At 34.1% G+C, this 23,648-nt stretch overlaps 1 protein-coding gene across 1 annotated transcript in view; it reads right to left on the bottom strand.

The window, feature by feature from the left end:
- COL19A1 (collagen type XIX alpha 1 chain) overlaps nt 1–23,648 on the bottom strand; it is a 347,108-nt gene that overhangs the window by 56,187 nt on the left and 267,273 nt on the right. The window contains exons 22-29 of the mRNA XM_051996709.1: nt 23,594–23,638; nt 23,411–23,488; nt 18,595–18,639; nt 17,053–17,094; nt 10,486–10,539; nt 10,166–10,219; nt 5,020–5,073; nt 2,780–2,833 (exon numbers count right to left, since the gene is read on the bottom strand). Of these exons, the coding sequence (XP_051852669.1) occupies nt 2,780–2,833; nt 5,020–5,073; nt 10,166–10,219; nt 10,486–10,539; nt 17,053–17,094; nt 18,595–18,639; nt 23,411–23,488; nt 23,594–23,638 (426 nt within the window). The remainder of the gene's footprint in view (nt 1–2,779; nt 2,834–5,019; nt 5,074–10,165; nt 10,220–10,485; nt 10,540–17,052; nt 17,095–18,594; nt 18,640–23,410; nt 23,489–23,593; nt 23,639–23,648) is intronic.

Genomic DNA, 23,648 nt, shown 5'->3' with positions numbered 1-23,648 from the left:
AATCTGAACATCAAGAGAACCATGCTCTGAAAAAATATATTGATATATCATTTTGCTTTTACCTGCCTGATCATTCACTCTGATTTACTCCCTCCAACTCAGAATAGTCTAACCCTTTATTTTGCATATGTGAAAACTGAGGCCCAGGGAGACTCAGAGAATATAAATTAAGGATTGTTGATATACTCTATTTGTAGCCCTAGCACCTAGCACAGTGCCTGGCACATAGTGGGCACTTATTAATTGTCCAAAGACACAGTGGTAGTATTGGAGGCAGATTCTGTTCTTTATACATGGAAAAAAAAAGAGATATACAGTATCTCTTCTCATATTCTTCTATCATTCTTCTTGGTAAGAATTATGTTCACGTGACAGAAATAGTGAGTTAGCCACCCAAGATAGTCTTATTCCTGCTCTAAATAACAACTGACAAAAACAACCTTTCACATTTAATGTATATGGTGAGGCTTCTGTAGAGAGATTTTTCTGCCTTCTGTAAGCTTGTTTCTACCTTGATCCCACTGTTTCTATGTAAGGTTCTGTGTATTCAGGGCAATATTCATGTAAAATTGTGGAAAAAATCATAATAAACAGCTTTTAGTAGAGATATAGTATAGTAGATAGAGAGTAGACAGAGAGCTGGTTCCTGAGTTCAGATTTTGTCTCTGATACATACTGAGTGTAGCACTGTGGGCGTATTACTTAACTCTCAGAGTGTCAGATAACTTTCTATAACTATATATTACAGACCAGGTAATGATTAGATTGTTAAAGGAGAATTTTTCACTAGGAATTTCTCTAATGAGATCACAGGCACAATTTAAAAAAAAGAAAAAAATGTGGTGTTTACTATTAACTATAAGTAATAAATATAGAATATTACCTTTGGGGGAATTTACACTAAAAATTATCTGGAACATAATTCTCTTCTAAAGAATCAGGATGAAAAATTTATGAGAGAAGTAATTTAGAATTTAATATGAGGTAATGTATTTCATAATTTTTAACACAATTCAGAAGTTTTCTTTTCTCCAAGATGTTTTTTTTCCTAATTCTAAAATCCAAGTGATTTTAGAAACATTAATCTCAAGGTATTCTAATATTCCTAGTTTTTCTCTGAACAATAATTTTGTATCTATAGGAAACAACAGCAGAATTTGTGGATGGCTTTGCACATAATACTACACCCAGGCCAGCTACTCTAACTCTTTCATTTTACAATTGAGGAAACTGAAGTTCAGGGAGGGCAAGAGAAGGTAAAATCTTTAAGATTAAGGACTATCCCATGTATTGTTTTTGAATCCCTAACATCTAACACAGTGCCTGGCATATAGTAGGCACTTAATGTTTGTTGATTAATTTCCCAAAGTTATAATGGTAGTGTTAGAGGCAGAATCTAAAACTCTTGACTCAAAAACCATTGTTCTTTATGCTGTCCCAAAAAATAAAAATGGAAAGCTATATACCTCCTATTTATACAACTCAAGTGTTTTGATGGTCCATGATGTTAGTTCATTTCCTAAATATGGGTCAAATATATGTGGTGGCCAACTTTTCATACAAGTATTATACCATCTTTAATATTCACATAAAGCATAATACAGATTTTTAAAATAAAAAAAAAACAACTTTGCAACTTTTGAAGCTTCTCATTCCTTCAGAAACCAAATCTTTGCATTTGCTTAAACACATTACATCCATGTAGTCCATCCTCGTGGGTGTCTCTAAAACCTGTTAAATGTGAGTGACTAGTGGCAAAATGTCCTTCAGGGAATTATGCCAAAGTTTCCATGAGTCAATTAACAAGGAAAAATATATGACCACTAAAAGACACTTTCTTGCACAATATCTACAATTGAAACTCATTTTTCATCTTGGTTTGTGCCTCAAAGCTTATCTGAGTGTGGAATTCCCATTAACTTCAAAGCCAATGGAATGACTGAATGGATTCCATAGAGGATGGGGAATGGAAAAAAAAAAAGGGGGGGTGCCTTGTGACATTGTCAGTGCAAATCTTCAAAAACTCTATAGAATAAGCACATTGTGTCTTTAAAATTTATGTTAGCATTTTTCTGTTACTCACAACCATTATGCCCCATTTCTTTTCAATGATGTTATTTGGTAATTTAAAAAACAATGAACTTTCACTGGGACAGTGTGATGTCATGCTACTATCTCCTCTCAGTTCCTTTCAATTCTCCTAGATTTAGAAGCTAAGATTACTCAGTGGTCCCTTCTATCTTCTGCCCTATGCCCTTGTCAATTGTTTGGACCCCCTCTGATTAATGCTCCTGTTTCTGCTTTGACAGACAGACCTCATGACCTTCTTGCCTAATGTGCTTAGATCCTGTCTGTTCTCTTCCTTGTAAAAGGATCTTCTGTGTCTGGACCACTCAGTATGGAGGGGGGAAGGATATCTTTAAGCTCCCCTCCTTGTGGACTTGCTTTTGTTGCTGCCATGTTCAGATACCCTCATTCCAAACTTCACTCAGCCCTCTGGTTTTCTCTTGAGATTCCACTTTGACTTTCTCTGCCTGTCTTGTCCTGCTAGCACCTGAGTTTATAACAATTTCATACACACACACATATACCAAAAGATATATACACAAATATACACACATTCATACACGACAAATACGTAGTTACACACACAAAAAGTGCATATATATATGTATATGTATATATATTCTGAGACATGTATATATACAGAGACATATGTGTGTGTGTGTGTGTGTGTGTGTGTGTGTGTGTGTGTGTTTGTGTTTTTGATGGGGTTTACCTTTTCACCTTTTGCTCCAGGAGGACCAGGATGTCCGGTTCTTCCCAATGAGCCCTGTAACAACCAAGTTGGTTTATGAGGAAAACAATAAAATGACACTAGATTTGATTACTAAAACTTACCCATTTTGAAGGTCATTTGGTCCTAATTAAATCAGTCCTAAAAGTTTACATTTCTTCTGGCCGATAGAACAGCTGCATTCGACTGATAAGCCTTCCAAAAGGTAAAATTTGTATTTTGTGGCTGCTTTCTTCACCTTGGCCAACTACATGTAGTGACCTTAATTGGAACCTTTTGATATAGCTAAGAATTTAGACTTGCTGTTTAAATGGTAATTTACATAACATTACCCATTATGTCTTACTAAATGGGCTATAATTTTTGAAAGCTGTCAACTTTTTAAATACTTCAAGAAACTGGAGAAAGAATGATTTCTGTACTGGTTTATATGATCTGCATCATGTCAACAGAAAATAAAAACTAACTTTAGTCCTTCTTGGGAGTATTAAGAACCACATTTTCATATTTACTTTAATAGCCTCCACCTTCACTTTTAATATTAAGACATAATTTTCAATTAGGTTTATGTTTGTGAAAGCTGGGTCTATGATGATTATGTGTAAAACATAAGTGACTTAGAAATGTCAGCTGTTGGCCACACCCTAAGAACATCAGGGAACCTAATAGCATATAAATCCATGCCATTTATAGCATAATCCTAATTAAATCCTCCCCTAGTAACAACAAACATTTCTTTATTACTTCATATATGAAGAACACTGTTCTAGTCAGTGGGACAGGCACAAAATTTAGATAAAAATATTATTTCTCATCTTCTGGAACCTACAATTTAGTAGGTGGATAAGACACTTATAAAGATAGTAATAATCTAATAGTACATGCTAAGGAAATTACAAAAAAATCTGAGATCTGATTGAAAAAAGTATTAGCAACCTAGGAGGTGAAGTAGAAAGATAAAAAAAAAACTTGATGAAGGAGGCAGCACTTGAGTTGGACTCAAGTATGAATTAAATGAGTATGAAATAAAATAAGAATAGGGATGGAACAGGTAAAATGGGAAAGAGGAATATTTGAGCTATAAGGAGTGATATGATCATATTTACACGCAAGAAAAATAATTCCTATAGACCAATTGGATTGTATAGAGATAGAACAAAATTTCTAGGATATAGTAGGATTGTGCTGACACAGAACAAAGTTTCTCATTCAGTGTTATAAGAATAAAAAAAAAAAAAAACTCTTCCTAGCTCATCTAATCCAATTACTAGTTTATCTTCAAAATGCAGTAACTTTGCTGTTGAGAAACAGGGATAATGCCTGAATTAAAGACTCTGCATTATGGTAAAAGAAAAGTGATATCCATCACCATACATATTGCATGAGAAACACTATTTAACTTGCAGGACAAATAAAATTATGGGTTATGGGAATTCAATTCAGGAAGTTTTTGTGGACCACCAATCTTGGGGTTAGCATGGAGTTAGTTAAGTATTTTTTTTTTAATACCTGTTGTTTTTAAGCATGTAAAATCAGTTGAGTCACTTTGCAGCAGTGACTATTAAAGACCCATGAGAAACTGAACACTGAAACTGAATAAATAGAAATCGATCAGCCAATCACTCATTTCTTAACCAATATTTGCCCATTTGCTGGGCACTGGGAGGGTCACAAAAGATCAACAAAGTACAGTCCATTTCCCAAAAAGTGATGTCTGGAATCAAGACTAATTTACACTATAGAAGACCATTGCAATTGAGAGTTACATTGGTAGCAAAGATTAGAAGTACAATGAAGATCAAATAATCAATGGGGAAAATTTCATGTAGAATGAAGCACAAGAAGGACAGGTGTGGGAAGAGGAAAAGACTCTCCACATACATCTTATCTTTGGGGGCAGAGAAGACTTCCATTAGAGACATCTTTCACCCCCCAGATTGGCTGTTGACCATTGAGGAATTCTCTTCCTGATTAAGACATGAAAAGTGCTCTACAAATATCAGGTTTTTAACAAGAGCTTGTTAAAATGAATTTATTGTTGAATTATGGATAAAATTCTTATTCTATGAACTAATGGAAATTTCCTAATGCTCAGAAGGATGGCAAATAATACTGACTGAAAACTGGTATGGATCTACATTTTCTGTAGCCCTATACTATATTCATATCTATATATCTTAGGAAGTAGCTTGTGAAACAAAACAGTTACCCTAAACACTTACAGCAGGTCCAACAGGCCCTGGGGCTCCTGGAGTGCCTGGCATTCCCTGAAGACCCTGAAATGGATATAATTTTAGAATAAAATAATTGTACACCTGTACTTCATATCAGCCATAACTTACTCAACTAAAAAAATTATTATGCATGCAAGGAAATATACTTAACATTAAAGTTATATACACCATAATCCGATTTTTTTTGATCATTCCCAAAGCACTTCAGGATTTTTTAGGACCAGTGGGTCACAGGAAAACAGAATTCTGCACTTGTAACGGACTTTAAAAATTACTAGTTTCCTGTTCTTTTGAGTTCATTTAGGAATTGCTTCATCACAAGCATTATAAGAATACATTGAATTGTTAGTTAAAAGTGTTTTCTGATTGAATAAATGTTTTATAAAACTCTTTCTTGTACTTTAGTTATGGCTCTGATTTTCACATTTAATTCATGAATGTCAAATCATAGCCTAGAACAGAAATTGTTTGAAGTAATGTTATTAATCAGCTAGTAGAGGGTTTTTAAAGACGATTTCTTGACAGAAACAGCTTTTCAACATTTAAAAACATTAGATTAATTTTGTTTTTTAATAGGAATTTCAGTCTATAAGCAAATCTGAATTTGATTTGTAAACTTATAGATGGAAAGGTCCAAAGGGATCATTTAGTCTAATTCCTTCATTTTATAGATGAGAAAACCAAGAAGTAAAGTGACTTGACTAAGATCTCATAGGTTTCATGATACTGCTTAAGAAGTAGTAACATAATGTTTTTATTTTGAATTTTTTTTTACAAGGGTTAAGGTAATGGACAATATTTTTATTTAGGGACAATTAAGTGGTACAGTGGAGAGAGTGCTTGGTCTAGAGTTAGTTCAAATCTAGCTTCAGATATTACTAGCGATGTGAATCTCGGCAAATCATTTAATTTTGTTTGCTTCAATTTCCTCATCTGTAAAAGGAGCTAAAGAATAAAATGGCAAATCATTTATGTCTTACCAAGAAAACCCCCAAAGGGATCACTAAGAATTGAACATGACTGAAAAATGAGAACAATGACATTTTATTTAAATTATCTGAACCTCATTTTCTTCAATTATCAAATAGGGGAATAATAATGTCTGCTTTAACTTCTTAGGGTTTTTGTAAAGTTTACATGAGCACATATGTGAATATTTTTGCCAACTATCTATTAATATATGAAGATAAAAATAGATGAATATAATAATTAGCAACTCATTTTTTCTATTGTTTTTCATAATACTTGATATCACTACAAAGTCCTATCTCTAGGCCTCGGTTCTAGCATCTATAGAATAAAAGGCTTGGATGAGATGATTTGTAAGATCCCTCCAAATTTCAAATAATATGATATAATAATACTGAGGGAAGAAGCAAGACAAGAAGGAAGGAAGAAGAAGTAGGAGGAGAGAAAGAGAAAGAATGAATTAGAGAGAGATTCAGAGAAAGAGATGGAGAGAGAGAGAAAAGAGAGGGGAAAAAGAGAAACTGAGATCCAGGGAAAGAAACTTCAATTATTTATCCAAGATCACAGAATTGTATGGCTATAGGATTGATTCAAAGCTCAACTGGTGCTTTTCATGGTATATAAGACATTCCAAATTTCTTAGGGCAATTGAAAGCTTTAATAGCTTAAAATGCTAATTTAAAAACTAAATTTTTGGGGACACCCTATATATGTTACAGTATAACAATGTGTCTCACCTAACCAAGAATATGATTTTTGGCATCTTTTTAACCCATTATCAATCTCTCTAATAAAAAGAAACATTTTCCTTTAGAAAGATACTATTTATAGATTAGACAATATGAATATCATAGAAGGCTCCTTTAAAAATCCTCCTATTCTTATAAAGTTGTGTGTGTATTCTATTTCATATATAATTCTTTCCTGACCATTGTATCAGTCTATAGCTGCTGAATGAGTCTCAAGATTTTCTAATTTATAAGCTTGGGGCTCATTAACCTTTGATGACCACATTAAACTTTAAAATAAACTGCAGCCCATAAATAAAAAAATACATTCTCAGCAGTCTTTCTCTGAACAAGCTGAAATGTTGTAGCATAGATAGAAATTACTGTGGATTCATAAAGGGCAATAAGATAATTTTAAGAGACAAGCTGGTCATTGAGGAAGACAAATACATCATAGGTAGTAGGGCACTCCATTTAGCACAGGGTACCAACCATGAGTAGAAATTAAAATTTACTATATGTCCATCCAGGGATCATCAGAGCTATGGCCCTTCATTGCTTGGATATTTTGAGCTCATAAGTCTTGCCTCAGTAATTGTCTAGTGAATATTTATTTCCCATTGTAATAATTCATGGCTGACAGTAGCTCCCCATATCTTAATTATCCATATTATCCTGAAAACATGCTTAGTAAGCCTTGAGCACTAAGTGAGAGTCCATTGTGTTGAAAGAGGTGTGTCTGTCCTCTACCAGCTTCTAACAAGTTGTTCCCCTGGTATTTGCAATAAATTTTGCAGAAATGTAAATCATGAGCATTGGACAAATGAAGTCACTTTGCCATAAGCAATGTACATGTAACTTCTCTCTAAAAGTACCTTCAGTTAGAGGAAGAAGCAATGAGAAATGGAAGACTTGAAAATATAAAAGTATTTTGCAACTGGACAGATTTTTTCAGCAAGGAGGAAAATGATATTCACATATGTTGTCTTTTATTTGACTAATAGATTGGGGGTAGGTGGGTTGAGAAAGATATTTTTGGATTACTGATTTCAACACAAGTGAGAACTACCATTGGAAAAACTCCCACACCAGTATATATTAGCAATTCAGATATCTAAATATTTGCCTAAGGCAAGGCATAGGGAGGTTAAATGTTTTGCTTAGCCATGGCCACATGGCTAAATTAGTAAATTGTAAGTATCAAAGATAGGGCTTGAACCCACAGAATGCCTGTCTCAAAGGCTAGCTCTTAAGCCATTGTGCCATATTGTTATAATGATAGAGTGTAGAGCTATATTATTTTTTCTGAAAAAAATTAGTTTTAGAAATTATAATTTCTGCTCATGGCTGAGAATAATCAGGGAAAAGCTAAATTAATAGGTTGGTTCTGTTTGATTTATCATGTCATCACTTGTGAAGCTGGTAACTTGAAACCACTAAATTCCACTAGAATCCCTAAATTTATTAATAGCTTTGAGTAAAATCTTGTATGAGAATTCTATTGTGTTCTATGTTATGGACTCCTTATGCAATACATTAGAACCAGTAGCTATTTCTAGTGGAGCAGTATGCAATAGCTTTTTAGTCCACAAAGAAAAGAGCAAAGTACCCTACAGAATCAATAAAAATTAACTTTTAATGAATTTACCTTGAAGCCTCTTTAAAAAACCAAATTCCAATTATTTCCTGGCCTTTCTCTTATTACCTTTTCAATTGCTTCCAAAATCTACCTCTTGAATCTAGGCAGTTAAAAGCTGTTGGACCATTTAAAATCTGTTACTGTTATTGTACTTTGGTGCAGTCTTCTAAGGAATTTAAGGAAGCATAAACTTGTTTACTCTTGTTATGTTGAAAATAAAATCCGTTTAGTGCTTTATTTATGGGTGAAAATAAAAACCAAAAATCATTGTCCCTAAACATCAATTTGGAAAAAAGTTCTTTCCAAAATAGCATCAATACAAATGAAAAAAATTAATGCAGATAATACCCGATAATATGAATAAAGTATAGATGACTATGTTGGCAAAAATGATAGGTAGATTCACCTGTAAAAACCAATCTGTTTCATGGTATGCTGGCTTCCTGTACTAGCATCAAGGTTAGCATATGCCAGATGGTTTACTTATTTTCATTAAGAATTATTAGTTTCAAAACTGCCTAAATAAACAACAATTTATCATCATAATTGTTATTTTTTCCAAGAGTTAATGTGATACATGGACAGAATTGTATTCTGAATATCACTGTGGCCCAGAGCAGAAATTCAGAGACATTATTTCAAAACCATATTTGACCTTCAGTTGGTCATTTTACTCAGTGCTTCAATTTTCTTCATGTTTGAAATGGAAAAGCTAGCAGTAAACATCAATATATTTTGTTATGTGAAAAATCAGCTAGTAAAAACGGTTTTGAAACTCACAAAGACATTTATAAAAATTTATTTTCTTACTTTGTTAGCAGTTTAAGACTGTTTGTTGTTTGTCCTTCGTTCTCAAAGGTATTGCCATGACATTCAAGTGAATTGGATTTAAGTGAGGGAGGTCTGTACAAGGTCACTTGCCTCACTTTCCCTCCAGAGTCATCTGGGACCAGGGACCAGATATAGATAGAGATGGCCCCAGATGCAGAGGGAGACTTGGGCCCTTTTAAGCTAAAGTCTTCAACAGGTCTCAGTTTGATTGAGACTGCATCCATTTGGTGATTAAGACTAGGTAGCAATTGAGACAAAGAATCTTCTCTTTCACCTAGTCCAAAAAAAGTCTAAATGAATGAATGAATGAATGAATGAATCTGGGAGGGGGAGACCTTAAAGATTTCTGGCCAAAGCAGAAATGACTGCTATTTACATTCAATCTGAGTCAGGGGCCAAACAATGACCAAATGGGGCTTGACCTGGGACCTGTTGGTGGATTAGAATCACATTGATTTTGGTTTAAGGCCTGTGCTAAGAAAGAAATCTAGAGAGTAAACTCCCACATATCTTAGGAGGATTCAGAAGTACAAAAGAGAAAAAAAAAAAAAAACACCTGCTTTTAAGAGCATCTATAGGTAAGGGTATGATGCCCTATGTGGATAGAGGGAAAGAAGGAAGCAAGGAAGGAAGGAAGGAAGAAAATAAGGAAAGAAAGAAGGAAGGAAGGAAAGAAAGAAAGAAGAAAGCAAAGAAGAAAGGAAGGAGAGAAAGAATAAAGGAAGAAAGAAAAGGAAAGGAGGAAAGGAAGGAAGGAAAAAACAAAGGAAGGAAAGGAAGGGAGGAAGGAAGGAAAGAAAAGAGGAAAGAAAGGAGTCTTTCAACTGACCAATTAATTCCAATTTGACATGGATTGCAAACCAACCTATTGGAGAGGAATTCTGTACTTGGTAGTGTCTTATATATTACTAAGTGTTTCATCACTAGGAATAACAGAAAATATAATTAAAAGAAAAATCATGTTTACCTCATCACCCTTCTCACCAGGTAATCCAGAATATCCACGCTCACCTTTGCTTCCCTATAAAGACATCATATAATCATTCTATTGTTTTCCAGAAAAACACTAGAACAATGCAGCTTTGAAAATGCTGACCAAACTTCAGAGAAGAGCCAGACATCAGTCAAAACATTCAACCTACGTAACCATGTCAATTTAGCTTCATTTTAAATCATTGTTCCCACAGAAGAACTGATGTGGTTTCTGCACATCTTTATATTTCTACTCTGAATTAAGGATTTGAGCCAGAGGAATAGGAAAGCTAAAAATAAAAAAAATTGTTTTACCTTTGGTCCTTCTCTGCCAGGGATTCCTGGAGGGCCTCTTGGCCCAGTATCACCCTAAAGGAAAAATTAAGAATGCACATCAAGGAAACCATCATATCTATACTCCACAAAAAGTACACATTCAGGATTTATTTATTAAATGCCTATTAGGTATGATTTAATTCAACAAATATTTATTAATTGAATACTATTGACAATATACTATTTTAGATGTTGGTGGATATAGAAAGATAAATGAGACAGTGTCCCCCTTTATGAGCTTATAGATAAGTAAAATGAGATAACATAATATTATAAAAATTAATACTAATTAGACTATGGTAAGAAGAATAGAATGTGCGAATTTACCTTCCCTGCTGCATAATAATTTCTTCCAGGCTCCCCAGCTCCTCCTTCCTCTCCTTTGGCAATTTTTAACCCTGGGATACTAGGATGACAGCTGCCACAAACATTCTGTTAGGAATGGATAAAAATCTACTGACTTTAGTCATGTATAGGAAGCACATTTTGGTCAAATCCCTAAAAATCTGGCTTCAATTTCAATATAAGGATGCAGATTAAAAGTTACTGCTGTCACAAACACTGGAATATATGAAAAAAAAATCTACGATAAAAGATTTTCTCCTTTACTCAAAGGTATATTGGGGAAAAAGAATGTGATTTGAAATAAATTTACTTAATAGGGGAGAAATTCATTAGAGAAATAAATGTTAGTTTACATCAAATCCAAAAACTGTTAAAAACATTTTAAAGGAAATTCCTTTTCTTTTGCTTTATTGATTCCTTTTCTAGGTAATAATTTGCCACCAGTTGTAGTTTCCACATTTCTCCTTTATATTTTAATGCTTGGACTTAAAATATAGAACAAACATAAAATTTATCATATAGCTAAAGCTCTTCATAATTTGAAACTTCCTGACTTTCCATCCTCTTATATTTCCTCTCATGTACTCTACAACAACTGTATCTCTGTTCCTTGTACTTTTTGTTCCTTGTATACAATACTCCAATGCCCCATGTCTTTGTACTAGCTCCTACTCATGCCTGGACGTGCTTTACTGCCTTACTTCCACATACTGGGATCCCTGCTCTCCTTAAAAACCCAGTTCAAGTGCTACCCACTGAGAAAAGCATTTCTTAATCTTCCAAGATTCTAATGCCTTCCCCTTCATGGTTACTCTATTTTTGATTTGTATATACCTAAATAGATATATTATTAGAAAATGATCTCCTTGAGGGGAAGGGCTAGTTTACTTTTGTCTTTGTATTTACTTCATTTAGCACTCTTTTTCTGTGGCTTAGATTTCTAATAATACTTATGTGTGTGTATGAATATGTATCTTCTCTGTCTCTTTGTTTCTCTGTCTCTCTCTCTCTCCTTTTATCCCCTTCTTCCTTTTTTTTCCCTCTGGAAAACCCTTCGGGGCTTTAGTTGACTGATAGCTTAATATGAAACAACAGTATCCTAGAACTACTAGAAAACCATCATGCAATATCATATATTAATGAGTACATATCAAAGGAGTCTATATCTGTCCTTTAAGAACAAAGCTAGTCAAGTTAAAAAAAATGGGTATAAGATGTATATTGGCAAAGAATATACACATGGATGACATCACAAGTCTTTAAAATATACAATTATTTAAACGTATAGTGCATGTAATGCACTGTTTTGGGTTCTATATGAAACTCAAAGGTAATTAAATCCTTGTCTCTGCTACTACAGAATTCATAGTTCCTTCAGGATGATCTGGGGGTGAGATAGGGGGATGTAGTATATGGAGGTACAATGTAGTCACAAATATGCAAATCCCTTATTTCTTTGTAACTAAAGTTCATGGGACTGTATCTACAAGAGGAAGGTTATTTCTATTGCTTCTCTACATATTGTTCAACTTGAAATTCCAACATTCAGTGTTCATATTTCATTTATTGCACAAAGGATGATTTGAGATCTATATGGTTTTTAATTATAGAATTGATTATTACCATATTTGGCTTGTTGGCTAAATAACAACATTGGATCTGATAAAATAAAAAATAGGAGAATGATTAATAGGAATGAGTTGGGGTATGTGTATATGAAGTGGTGGAAGCAAAATAGTTTCCTGTTTTGCCCCTGAGAAAATATAATCCATACATCGAGAAACAACATCAGGATGTGCTGAAGCCAGCTGAGAGTATCTTGTGAGAGCCAACTATTAAATGTTCAGTGTGAGAATTTATATTTTAGAAATTGCCAAGCATTACAAATCAGGGCTTGATTTATTGTTTTGTTATTGTTTAGACTTAAGAAAACAATGGACAAAATCTTATTAATAGAGATTAAACTTGAGTATCTTTTGTATATACATATATATTTATATAATACATATACCAACTCCCCAAATAGATATATCTATATATCTGTAGATATAGCTATTTGAAGAGTTGTTTGTTAAATATTTATAAGGTTAGAAATACTAGAATAGTTTTATGGTCAAGAATACCTGAACCAACCTCTGACACATAATGGCTATGTGACTCTTGGCAAACTACTCTTCCTTTCAGTATTCTAGGCAACTCTCTAAAATTATATATTATAAAAAAGATGCAAGCCTATCTGCATTGGTAAGGGAGTTATTTCACTTGGGAATTCCTCCTGGAAATCAAATTGCAGGAAGTTCCTATTCCTAACAGAATCTAACCAGGACAATGTGTACAGACTATTTATATTGTATTAGGACCTGGAGGAAATGTAAGGCTTAAATTACATATAGTTTTCTCCTCCATGAGCTAAGAGTCCAATTGTTGTTCATCTTTCATTTTCAAAGACGACCAAAGGCATCATGATGTTAGGCTAAAATAGTGGATGATGGATGATGTCTTGATTTATATGTGAATTGAATTTAAAGTGAGACTGAGTTGTGCAAAGTACTCAGCCTCATTCTCTTTTCCAAAGTCATTAATTTCAGGGGCTTAAAAGTTAAGATGTCCAGTGGTGGTCCTGGGTATGGTGGATAAATTTTGGCATCTTCTGTGTCTGACCAAACTCTATTTGTTATTGTCATTTAAACCCAGAGTTCTATTGAAGCCCAAAATAGCAAATCTTAAAAATTGTATTTTTAAAAATTCTTAAAAATTGTGAGGTTGGATGGAACAATAAACATAGCGATTTTGTGATCCTTGACCCTTTGAAAGGCTTAACCTGTACACCTACATTAGTATACTAAAATCAGTTGCCTTCATGCCTACTGGAATGAATTATTCTGACCACTAAGAGTGTGCTTTGGACAGGTATCCCCAACTTATCAATTGATTTAAAGACGCAATCTGCTTTAGCCCTCCTGCCAATTCCACTTTTACCAGAATACATCCACTGCACATGCTACAGCTTCTTGGAATCACAGATGACAGTTGATGATAGGAAGACACCAAAAGTTTCTCTCCTACCAGAAGTGCTAGTCCTCCCTGAATAATTACATACTCTAAGAGTCTGGTGGGAGGAAAATATATCAGAAACATGTGAACGGGAGAGTTCCAAAATAAAGTGTTCAGAGAGCTCTAAAGACAAGTGAGGTAGGGTGATAAGGTTGTCACTTTTAATGAAGATATTAAAAGGTTTCATGGAAGAAATGACATTTGAGTTAGATCTCAAAGAATTGAGTAAGAATTCATCAAACAAAATGGGAGGAAGGAATTCTAGGAAAAAGAACTATTAATGAGAAAGAATAGGGAAGTGTGAGAGGATAGTGAGGATCAGAAAGTAGTTCAGTTCTTAGTTCTTCAGTATATAACATTTTAAGTCTTGATCTGATTTAAATATATCTTCATCCTATCTTTGGAGGTAAGAACCACAGATATTATTATCCCAATTTCATATATGAGGAAATTGAGACTGGTGTCCAGAGTCACAATGTTAATAAATAACTGAGGCAGGATTTGAACCCAGGGCTTCACAACTCCAAATACAGGACCCTATTCACTACCTTTCAGACTGTTATTAGTAATGATCTTCACAGACCATACAGTCTAAAAGATATCATATAGATTAGAAAAGTAGGTGGGCCAGTCATGTAGCCAGAATAAGGTATAACAGAGAGATGTAGTATGGCTTAATATCAACAAAGAGTAAACAAGACCTGGAAGGAGCTCTTTCCCAGCTTGGGGAGATCTTTGTTGGTTCTGTGGAGAAATATGAAAATTATGGATGGATTGTGACATTCTTTATCTCACTGTTTTGAAGCACTGATTCTATGCAGGGTGCTGGCAGTAATATTCATGCCAATTGGGCTATTATCTTTGCTATTGTCATTTAAATCCAGAGTTCTATTGAAGTCAAAAATAGCAAATCTTAAAAATTGTATTTTTAAAAATTCTTAAAAATTGTGAGGTTGGATGGAACAATAAACATAACGATTTTGTGATCCAGGTCAAAGGAATGGCCAACAGATCCATGACCCTTTGAAAGGCTTTACCTGTGTACCTACATTAGTGTGCTAAAATCAGTCTGTCCTGCTGAAAGCTGGCCATGCTAATGAAGACAGTAAGCTAAATGAAACAAAGGGTTAAAACAGCTTTGTTTTATGATAAACATTGATTTTCTAGAGTTTGTGATTCAGCTAGAGAAGTTTGGCCCCAGCCGAGTTTGGCATTTAATGTCTCAATCCAATAGCAATTATAGTCAAAATATACGTGTAAGTTTGACCCTTCCTAGTGCTGGATACTTAATAAATCTCATTATTTTTTAAAGGAAAACTTAACAGGTAAGTAGCCTGGATTATTGGTAGTTATTACTAGTTAGCATTCATGAATGCGATGATTGTGATGATTAGAAACAATGTTTCTCAAAATTAGTTTAGATCAATAAAAGTTTTCTGATGTTTTGTTATGAACATATTCTTATTTTCATGTACAATAAAATCTTCTTAAATAGCATCAGCATTAGCATTTCTATATGTAAGATCATATGGAACAGGGCAATCAATCACTAATTTTGAAGGATGAAGTTTCCATCCCCACAGTTTTTAACCATACAAATCTTTCATCCTTTCATATCTTGAACCCTTTCTGACTTAATGAGTTAAATGTGGGTATATATTTAGTCTTTATTTTTAAATTTTCTAATGAGTGAATCACTTTGTAAACTAGTAAATATCTATTTTAGCTTATAGAAAAACCACACTAAAGGGCATTTTAAGGTGTAAACAAAAATAAACGTATTCAGTGATAATTTTAAAACTCTTTTGATATTCTAATAACAGCTCTTAATTAATGAGGTTTAAAAGCTACTGAAGTTTATTGTTGTCTTCATGATTCCCATTTAGACAGCAAAGAGAGTTTATAATTTCCTTCTCTAGCTCATTCTATAGGTGAGGAACTGAGGATTAAGTTACTTGCCCAAAGTAACACAGCTAGTAAGTGTCTGAGGCTGGATTTGAATTCAGGATCAATCTTCCTGACTCCAGGACTGGCACCCCCCTCATGGGGCTACCTAACTGCCCTCTGATGTTTATTCCTCCAATAAAAATGCATGTACAATCCTAGAAAGAAAACAGTCCTCTCATTACTGGATCATTAACCTGATGCTGTGATTTAGGTCTCATAGAAAGAAAGCTGCTATTTCTATAAACAAAACTGTGGAACATAACCCCCACAAGGTCAGGGACTAGAAAAAAAAAATGAAACTGCATTGCACTTGTGGCACTAGACTCCTTAATTTCTGCTCACAACATATATAGACATAGATTATTTTTATATCCAGTTGCTCCAACACACTTAAAATCTTAAGAAGTACAGGGAAAATGTCAGAATAAAAATTAAAACTTTGTGTATGATTTTGAATTTGCAGGTGGGGAAAATTATTCCCATTTAACTTAATAACAAGCTAGTTGTCATGCTTGGTCATGTTCTCTCTCCTTTTTTGCATAATCCCTTGATATAATATGTTGGTCCCTTAAGTTTTGTGAAAAGAAGCGGTGGTTAACCTTCCTTCTCTGACCTTGCACACCACTGTGTTTTCTAAATCTGTAATTCACATATTTATTCTAGTTATCTGTATTTGGGTTTATTCCTTATTAGATTATACTTACTCAGAACAGGTATAGCAAATGGGATAATGGCTCCCATTAAGGGAGCAATGCAGGTAACTTCTTATTAAGAAAATATTGCAAAGAGATTCCATTAGGAAAAAAAAAATTCCTTTAGACCAAGAAAACAATCTGTTCAGGTTACTAATGTTACTCTTTTCCATAGCTTACTTTAGTACTAGGTGTATGGTAACTTTCCCAAGAGAAGTCAAGGTAGAGGGATTATAAGGTGTAAAATACATTTTAAAGAATACATATATATATATATAAATCTAAATTTAAAAGATAGAATGTGTATTATATACATATATATCCTACCTTTTAAAAGGTAGGATGTGTATTATACACACACACACACACACACACACACACGTATAATACACATCCTACCTTTTAAATTTAATTTTCTTGATGAAACTAAACAAGCCCCATCTTGTAAGAATGTCCTGATTATTTCCTTAGAAATGAACAAAAAATATAATATTACATAACAGATTACCTTCAACATAGCACCAATATCTCCCAAAAGAGGAAGTGCAATCTGTAATAAGAACAGAAGGACAAATAAATACACTTAAAAATAAACAAACACTAAAATCCACTCCAAATTTTAACAATCTGCTCTATCCTTGTCATCAGAATAAATGCCATTTTAAGGTCACATCTCCTTCAATTTATGAGTTTCAAACAAGAGAGATCCAAGAATTCTATTAAGAAAGTATTATCCTTTTCTGAGAATATTCTATCTGGGATAATGCCCGCAAACACTGCCACTGATTATAGGCTGGATTACAAAGAAAATTTATTTAGAAAGAGAAAAAAATTACTCCATTGAAAAGTAGTTGCACAGACTTTAGAAAATGAAATAATTTTTACATTAATTCTCTGTACTTTTATTTTCCAGTGAAGTCAAGATGAGGCTAAAGAGGGACCTTTAGCACCTTAGCAAAATGCTCATTTTATTTTGTTTACACCTTAAAATGCCCTTTATTGTGGTTATTCTATAGGCTAAAATAGATATTTACTAGTTTACAAAATGATTCACTCCTTAAAAAATTTAAAAATAAAGACTAAATATATATCCACATTCAACTCATTTAGTCAGAAGGAGTTCAAGGTATGAAAAGGTGAGAGATTTGTATGGTTAAATACTGTGAGGTCAGATGGAAGCTTCATTATTTAAAATTATTGATTGATTTAAAATTATTGATTGATTGCCATGTTTCATATGACCTCATATATAGAAATGCTGATGCTGATGCTATTTAAGAGGATTTTATTGTCACATGAAAATAAGAATATATTCATAACAAAACATCAGAAAACTTTTATTGATCTAAACTAATTTTGAGAAACTTATTGTTTCTAATTATCACAATCATTATTTCCATCTCTTAAAGTATTAGCATTCATGAATGCTAATAATAGCTAACAATAATCCAGGCTATTTGCCAGAAAATAATGAGATTTATTAAGTATCTAACACTAGGAAGGGTCAAACTTTTACATATATTTTGATTATAATTGCTATTGGATTGAGATATTAAATGCCCAAACTCAGCTGGGGCCAAACTTCTCTACCTGAATCACAAACTCTAGAAAATGAATGTTTATCACAAAACAATGCTGACTCAATCTGATTTTTCTCTCTAAAATAATGGGAGCAAACAAAATCACCAGGCAGTGAGGAAACATTCTAATTAGCTGTGATAATAAAAATCTATTTGCTCTGATAGAACTACTTGGTTTTTGTGTGAAAATCTAGGTATTTCAAATACATAAACTAGATTCAGCTTGCATACATACCGGGTCACCTGGGGGACCTGGCATCCCTGGCTTCCCATCTCTCCCTGGAGCTCCCTAAACAGAGAGAAGAGAGAGAAAAAGAGTGAGAGAGAGAGAGAGAGAGAGAGAGAGAGAGAGAGAGAGAGAGAGAGAGAGAGAGAGAGAGAGAGAGAGAGAGAGAGAAAGAGAGAATATTATCTTTTAAATGTAAAGATTGGCTCAATGCAAAATATTAGAATGTAAACCTATTACTTACATCACTCCCTGGAGCTCCTGGTAACCCAGGAAGGCCTCTAGGACCCTGAGAATACAGAAAAATCATAATTACTTATGATGGAAGTCTTCTGACAATTACTGTCTATTAAGCATGCTATATTTACTTAACCAAATGACTTAGTAAGTATTCTACCTGAATACCTGGCTCTCCAGAGGGCCCTCTGGATCCCTACAAAATGAAAACATGATTAATTAGAATTCTCTCTTTAGGTATATAGGTAGGTTAGGATTAGCATTTATTAAGTGTAAGGATTGCAAATTATTTAGTTGAATTCAACAACTCTCTAGAAGATTCAACAAATCTTCATTTGGTTAAAATAATCCAACTCCTAAATTACACACATATTACAATTGAGATATTAATGTTTTTAACATTCAGGTATTTAAAAAATTTACAATTAATAATATTTCCCATTTTCAATATAAATATAGTTGTTGTTCAGTTATTTCAATTGTGCCTGATTCTTCATGATCCTATTGGAGTTTTCTTGGCAAAGACACTGGACATTTCCTTCTTCAATTCATTTTACAGATAAGGAAGCTGAGGTAAACATGGTTAAGTGACTTGCCCAGGATCATACAACTAGTAAATGTCTGAGACCATATTTGTACTTAGGTTTTCCTGACTTTATGCCCAGAGCTCTATCTATTCTGCCACTTAGCTTCCCAGCAAATAATATACCCATCTTTAATTTCTGCTGCAAAACTTTATTAAGTTACATGCAACATGGTAGAGAAGAAAGATTATTGGCTTTTGGGTCAAAATAACAGCATTCAAATCCTACTTCTGACAACTTAGTACTTGTATGACTGTGGACAAGTTATTTAACCTTCCTGGGTCTCATTCTCTACAAAGATAAAATGAAGGGAGCAGACTGGACTTTGAGGTCCCTTCCAGCTCCAGATATGGGCCCAGAGCTTGCTATTCTTGCTGCTTTTAATTAATTGCTTACTGGTACCTTAAAAACTGGTGTATAAGCATCAGAATAAGAGTAAAATTCAAACCAGTCATTTTTTTCTAATTTCAAAAGTTTAGCATTTAATGTAATTAAAGAAAGGCTTAGAGTTGTTTAAAGATTTTAATTATTAAGATTCTTCCTTAATTCTACAGATAATTCTCAGACTATGTAAATGAAACACCTGGATAGCAGCTTTCTGTTCTTTTCTTCCCTCTTCATCCCTTCTTTTCCTTTTCTTTATCATCTCTTCTGTTCCCAAACCTTAGCTTTATTTCCCTTACAATTCCTTTCCTTCCCTATCTTGCTCATCCTTATCTCTTCCCTTCTCAACCCTCTCTTTTCCCCTTAATTTCTCTTTTCATTCCTTCCCTTTCTTTTTTATCCCTTCCCTTCTCTTTCCTTCCCTTCTCTTCTCTTTCCTTCCCTTCCTTTCCTTCCCTTCTTTTTCTTCTCTTCCCTTTCTTTTCCTTCCCTTCCTTTCCCTTCTCTTCTTTTTCTTCCTTTCCCTTCTCTTTCCTTCCCATCGCTTCCTTTCTCTTCCTCTTCCCTTCCTTTCTTTTCCTTCCCTTATTTTCCTTTCCCCCTTACTCCCTTCTCTTTTCTTCCTTTCTCTTTTCCTCCCTTCCCTTCCTTTCTCTTCTATTCTCTACTTTACACTTCCCTTCCCTTCCCCCTCTCCAAGACACTTGTCTTGCCTTTCCTTTCCTTCCTTATCCTTTCCCAGCTATTCTCTTCCCTTCCCTTCTTTTTCTTCCTTTCCCTTTCTTTTCCTTCCCTTTCTTTCATTTCTCTTCCCTTCCTTTCCTTTCTTCTCACCTCCCTCCCTTTCTTTTCCCTTCCTTTCTTTTTGCTTCCTTTCTCTTCCTTTCCCTTTCTCTCCCTTTCCTCTCTCCAAGACACTTGTCTTGTCTTTTCTTGCTTTGCCTTGCCTTGCCTTCCCTTACCTTCTCTTCTTACCTTTTCCCATGTATCTCCTGCCTTTCATTTTGCATTGAGGATACAGAAGCAAAAACAGTCCACACCCTCAAAAAATTTGTGTTTGGCAAGAATAATAGCATGTATCTCTTATGTAGACTGACAATTCCTCTATAATTTATAGTCTTAAAAAAATTGCCTGTGGCATTGACAAATTAAGACTCACATAAATATCCTGTATAAAATTAAGGACTCAAACCCAGTATTTCCTCACTTTAAGATCAACTCTCTACCATTCATTCCAGCTGCCTCTTTTCTATCAATTTGATTTTTTTTTTTTTTATTACTTTCTCCTCTTTTTCCTTTGTATTTTATCTTGGACTAAAAATTCTCAAACTGGAATTCCTCAAACTATTTTTCCCTATGTTCAGTCTTCTATTTCCAGCTATCCCATATTCTTTCTCAGAAAAATTAATTATCTGACATAACTTCATTTTCATCCCTTCCCACCATACCCCCTACCTTTACATTTCTGGATAAATTTGATAAAGGCCTATTTCCCAAAAGCTAATTCTTCTTTTATTTTCCAATTCTAAGAGTAATTTTAAAATGTTCTTTCTACTCTTTCCTAATTGCTAAAACCCTTATATGGAAGCTATTTCTTGTAGTGCTTCATAATTTTACTCATGTATTTTGCTTCCAATTAAAATATGAACTTTGTAATTTATTTTAATTTTTTCATTGGTGTGAATTTATTATGACTGACAATAGGGAAAAGCTATAAATATCCAGGATGCAGTTGGCAGTCAAAAAGCAAATAAATCCATATGTACTTATCAAAAATGTACTACATTTACCATATAATCGCAGGCAGTAGAGTTTTTTTATTGGAGAGAAACTGAGAGAAAGACCAGAAAAGAGAAGGGTGATTGAACACAGCAGAAGAGCAACTCACACTGCTATAACTATGTTCTCATCAACTGCTGCTCCTAGTAGAAGTATATAACTTGTGTCTTTTAAGGATCAGCATCACAGATTTCTCTGATCAGCTCATAGAGCTATTAATTTGTTACATGATTTTCTGTTTTCCTTTGAGTCAGCCTAGTCAGAGTTGGAACAAGGAAAATGTGCTTTCTTGTGTTCCAAAAGAGTAGAGATACTTCGGTTAGGGATATTGCCAGTCTCTATATGGTTTTTTCGGTGGTGTAGTAGAAAGGGGGTGTTCTGGAAAGTGATATGTGCTGGTCAGGTTGCTAAGGGTTTATAACAGTTGACAGAATTCCAGAATAGGAGAATTAGCTAGGATTTCCTTCTTTTCAACTTTGAAAAGATGACATCTGGGAAAATAGAGTCTTCTCTGCTTCAGTGTGTTGTCAAAGTACTTTGTAATCTTTCAATAGTTGCCATTATAAATCTTAAAAGGGAAGGTTTTTTTTTTTTTTTTTTTTGATGTTTTTGGCTGCCATGTTGCCATAATTTGTAGACCTGGAGTCAGGAATTCGACATGTTCCTGAGTTCAAATCTAGTCTTAGACACTTACAACTGTGTGATCCTGAACAAGTCACTTAATCCTGTTTGCCTCAGTTTCCTTATCTCTAAAAAGAGCTGGAGAAGTGACAAACCACTTCTGTATCTTTGCTAAGAAAATCTTTAAAAGGATCACAAAGAGTAGGATACAATTAGATATCAAGTTTCTTTGTCCCTTATTTTATATGAAAGAAAGAGGATAAAGTAACTGTCTCAAATCCCATAGAGAGTAAACATAGAGTCATTATCAAAACCTTTAGCCCTTAGTCTTAAAAGACCAGTTTCTCTGAACAAATATGTCAGCTTATCTTGTCACTCCTGTGTGCAATAAACTCTACTGACGCATAATTCCCTCTTAAATCAAATATATGTTCCCTGTACCTTCCTTATCTGGCTTTAGCCTACATTTTTTGGATTATTTTCCATCATTCCCCTTCACACACTCTACAATCCAGGCAAACTGGCTTTCTCCTTATTCCTCACACATGACATTCAGTCTCTATCTCCATAACTTTGCCATGTCCCGTGCTTAGGATACATTCCCTCCTCACCTCCATCTACTGGAATCCATTTCTTTCTAAAGCTGAGCTAAAATTCCCCTCCCTTGTAGGAGAAGCTTTCCCCAATTTCCTTCAGTACTAGCCCTGCCTTCCTAATTACTTTGTATTTACTTTATATAGACTTCCACATGTACATGTTATCTCTCCTATTGGAATGTAAATTTCTTGAAGGCAGGAATTATTTAAGTTTTGGCTTTGAATTCTTTGAGCCTAGGATGGTGCCTGTAAGTACTTAATAAAAATTGGTTGATTGAATCAAATCCAACTGTGTGCAGAGTTCCACAGCTCTTTTCCTTTCCAAGTTCAGGAGTTTGCTACCCTTACTAAATTAATTTTTCCCTATAACTTTTGCATTGTTTTAAATGTGTTTAGGCTAATTTCACAGATGCATTCAATTTTATTTCTTTCTCCAACTTTTCTCCCACATTGCTTCAAATTTCTGTGAATGTTGCCTTCCTTTTTCTCCATAAGTTTGAAATCATCTTTTATTTTTTTCTTGGAGCACATCCTTTTTATGAAACTATATTATGACACTAATCAGGAAGGTCCCTGATTTAAGAAATTTTTCAGTAGAAATGGTATAATCTCTCAGATACTATTAGCTTTTCAACCATTCAAATAATATTCAAATAATAATTTGAATGGATTCAAGAATTAATAAACAGTTAGACTTTAGTGATATCCACAGGTGATATAGACAGACTTCATTCAGGGATCAGAGAAAATGACGAGGTTATCTTGAAATGTCATGTAGATAGTTGAAAAAACAAGAATAATATCAAGAATATATTATTGTTATAAATGTTCACAAAAGTATCGGGCTCATTTTACTTACTGGTTGGCCAGGAATTCCCATTCCTGGAGGTCCCATGTCACCAGGGAGTCCATGAACACCTGGCAGTCCTCTTTCACCCTATGTAAGGAGAGATTTCCACTTATGCACATCTCAAGGAGAACATACTTCTGCTGCCATATTTTGTCAATTTCTTTTAATGTAGAAGCCTTATGATTTTCATACCTTTGGCCCTCGTGGACCAGGTGTCCCAGGAATTCCATCCAAGCCCTAAAAGAAT

This window comes from Antechinus flavipes, chromosome 4 (assembly GCF_016432865.1).
Source record: "Antechinus flavipes isolate AdamAnt ecotype Samford, QLD, Australia chromosome 4, AdamAnt_v2, whole genome shotgun sequence".
NCBI lineage: Eukaryota > Metazoa > Chordata > Mammalia > Dasyuromorphia > Dasyuridae > Antechinus > Antechinus flavipes.
The sequence above is the reverse complement of the archived record's forward strand: the minus strand, read 5'-3'. Positions and strand labels throughout refer to the sequence as shown.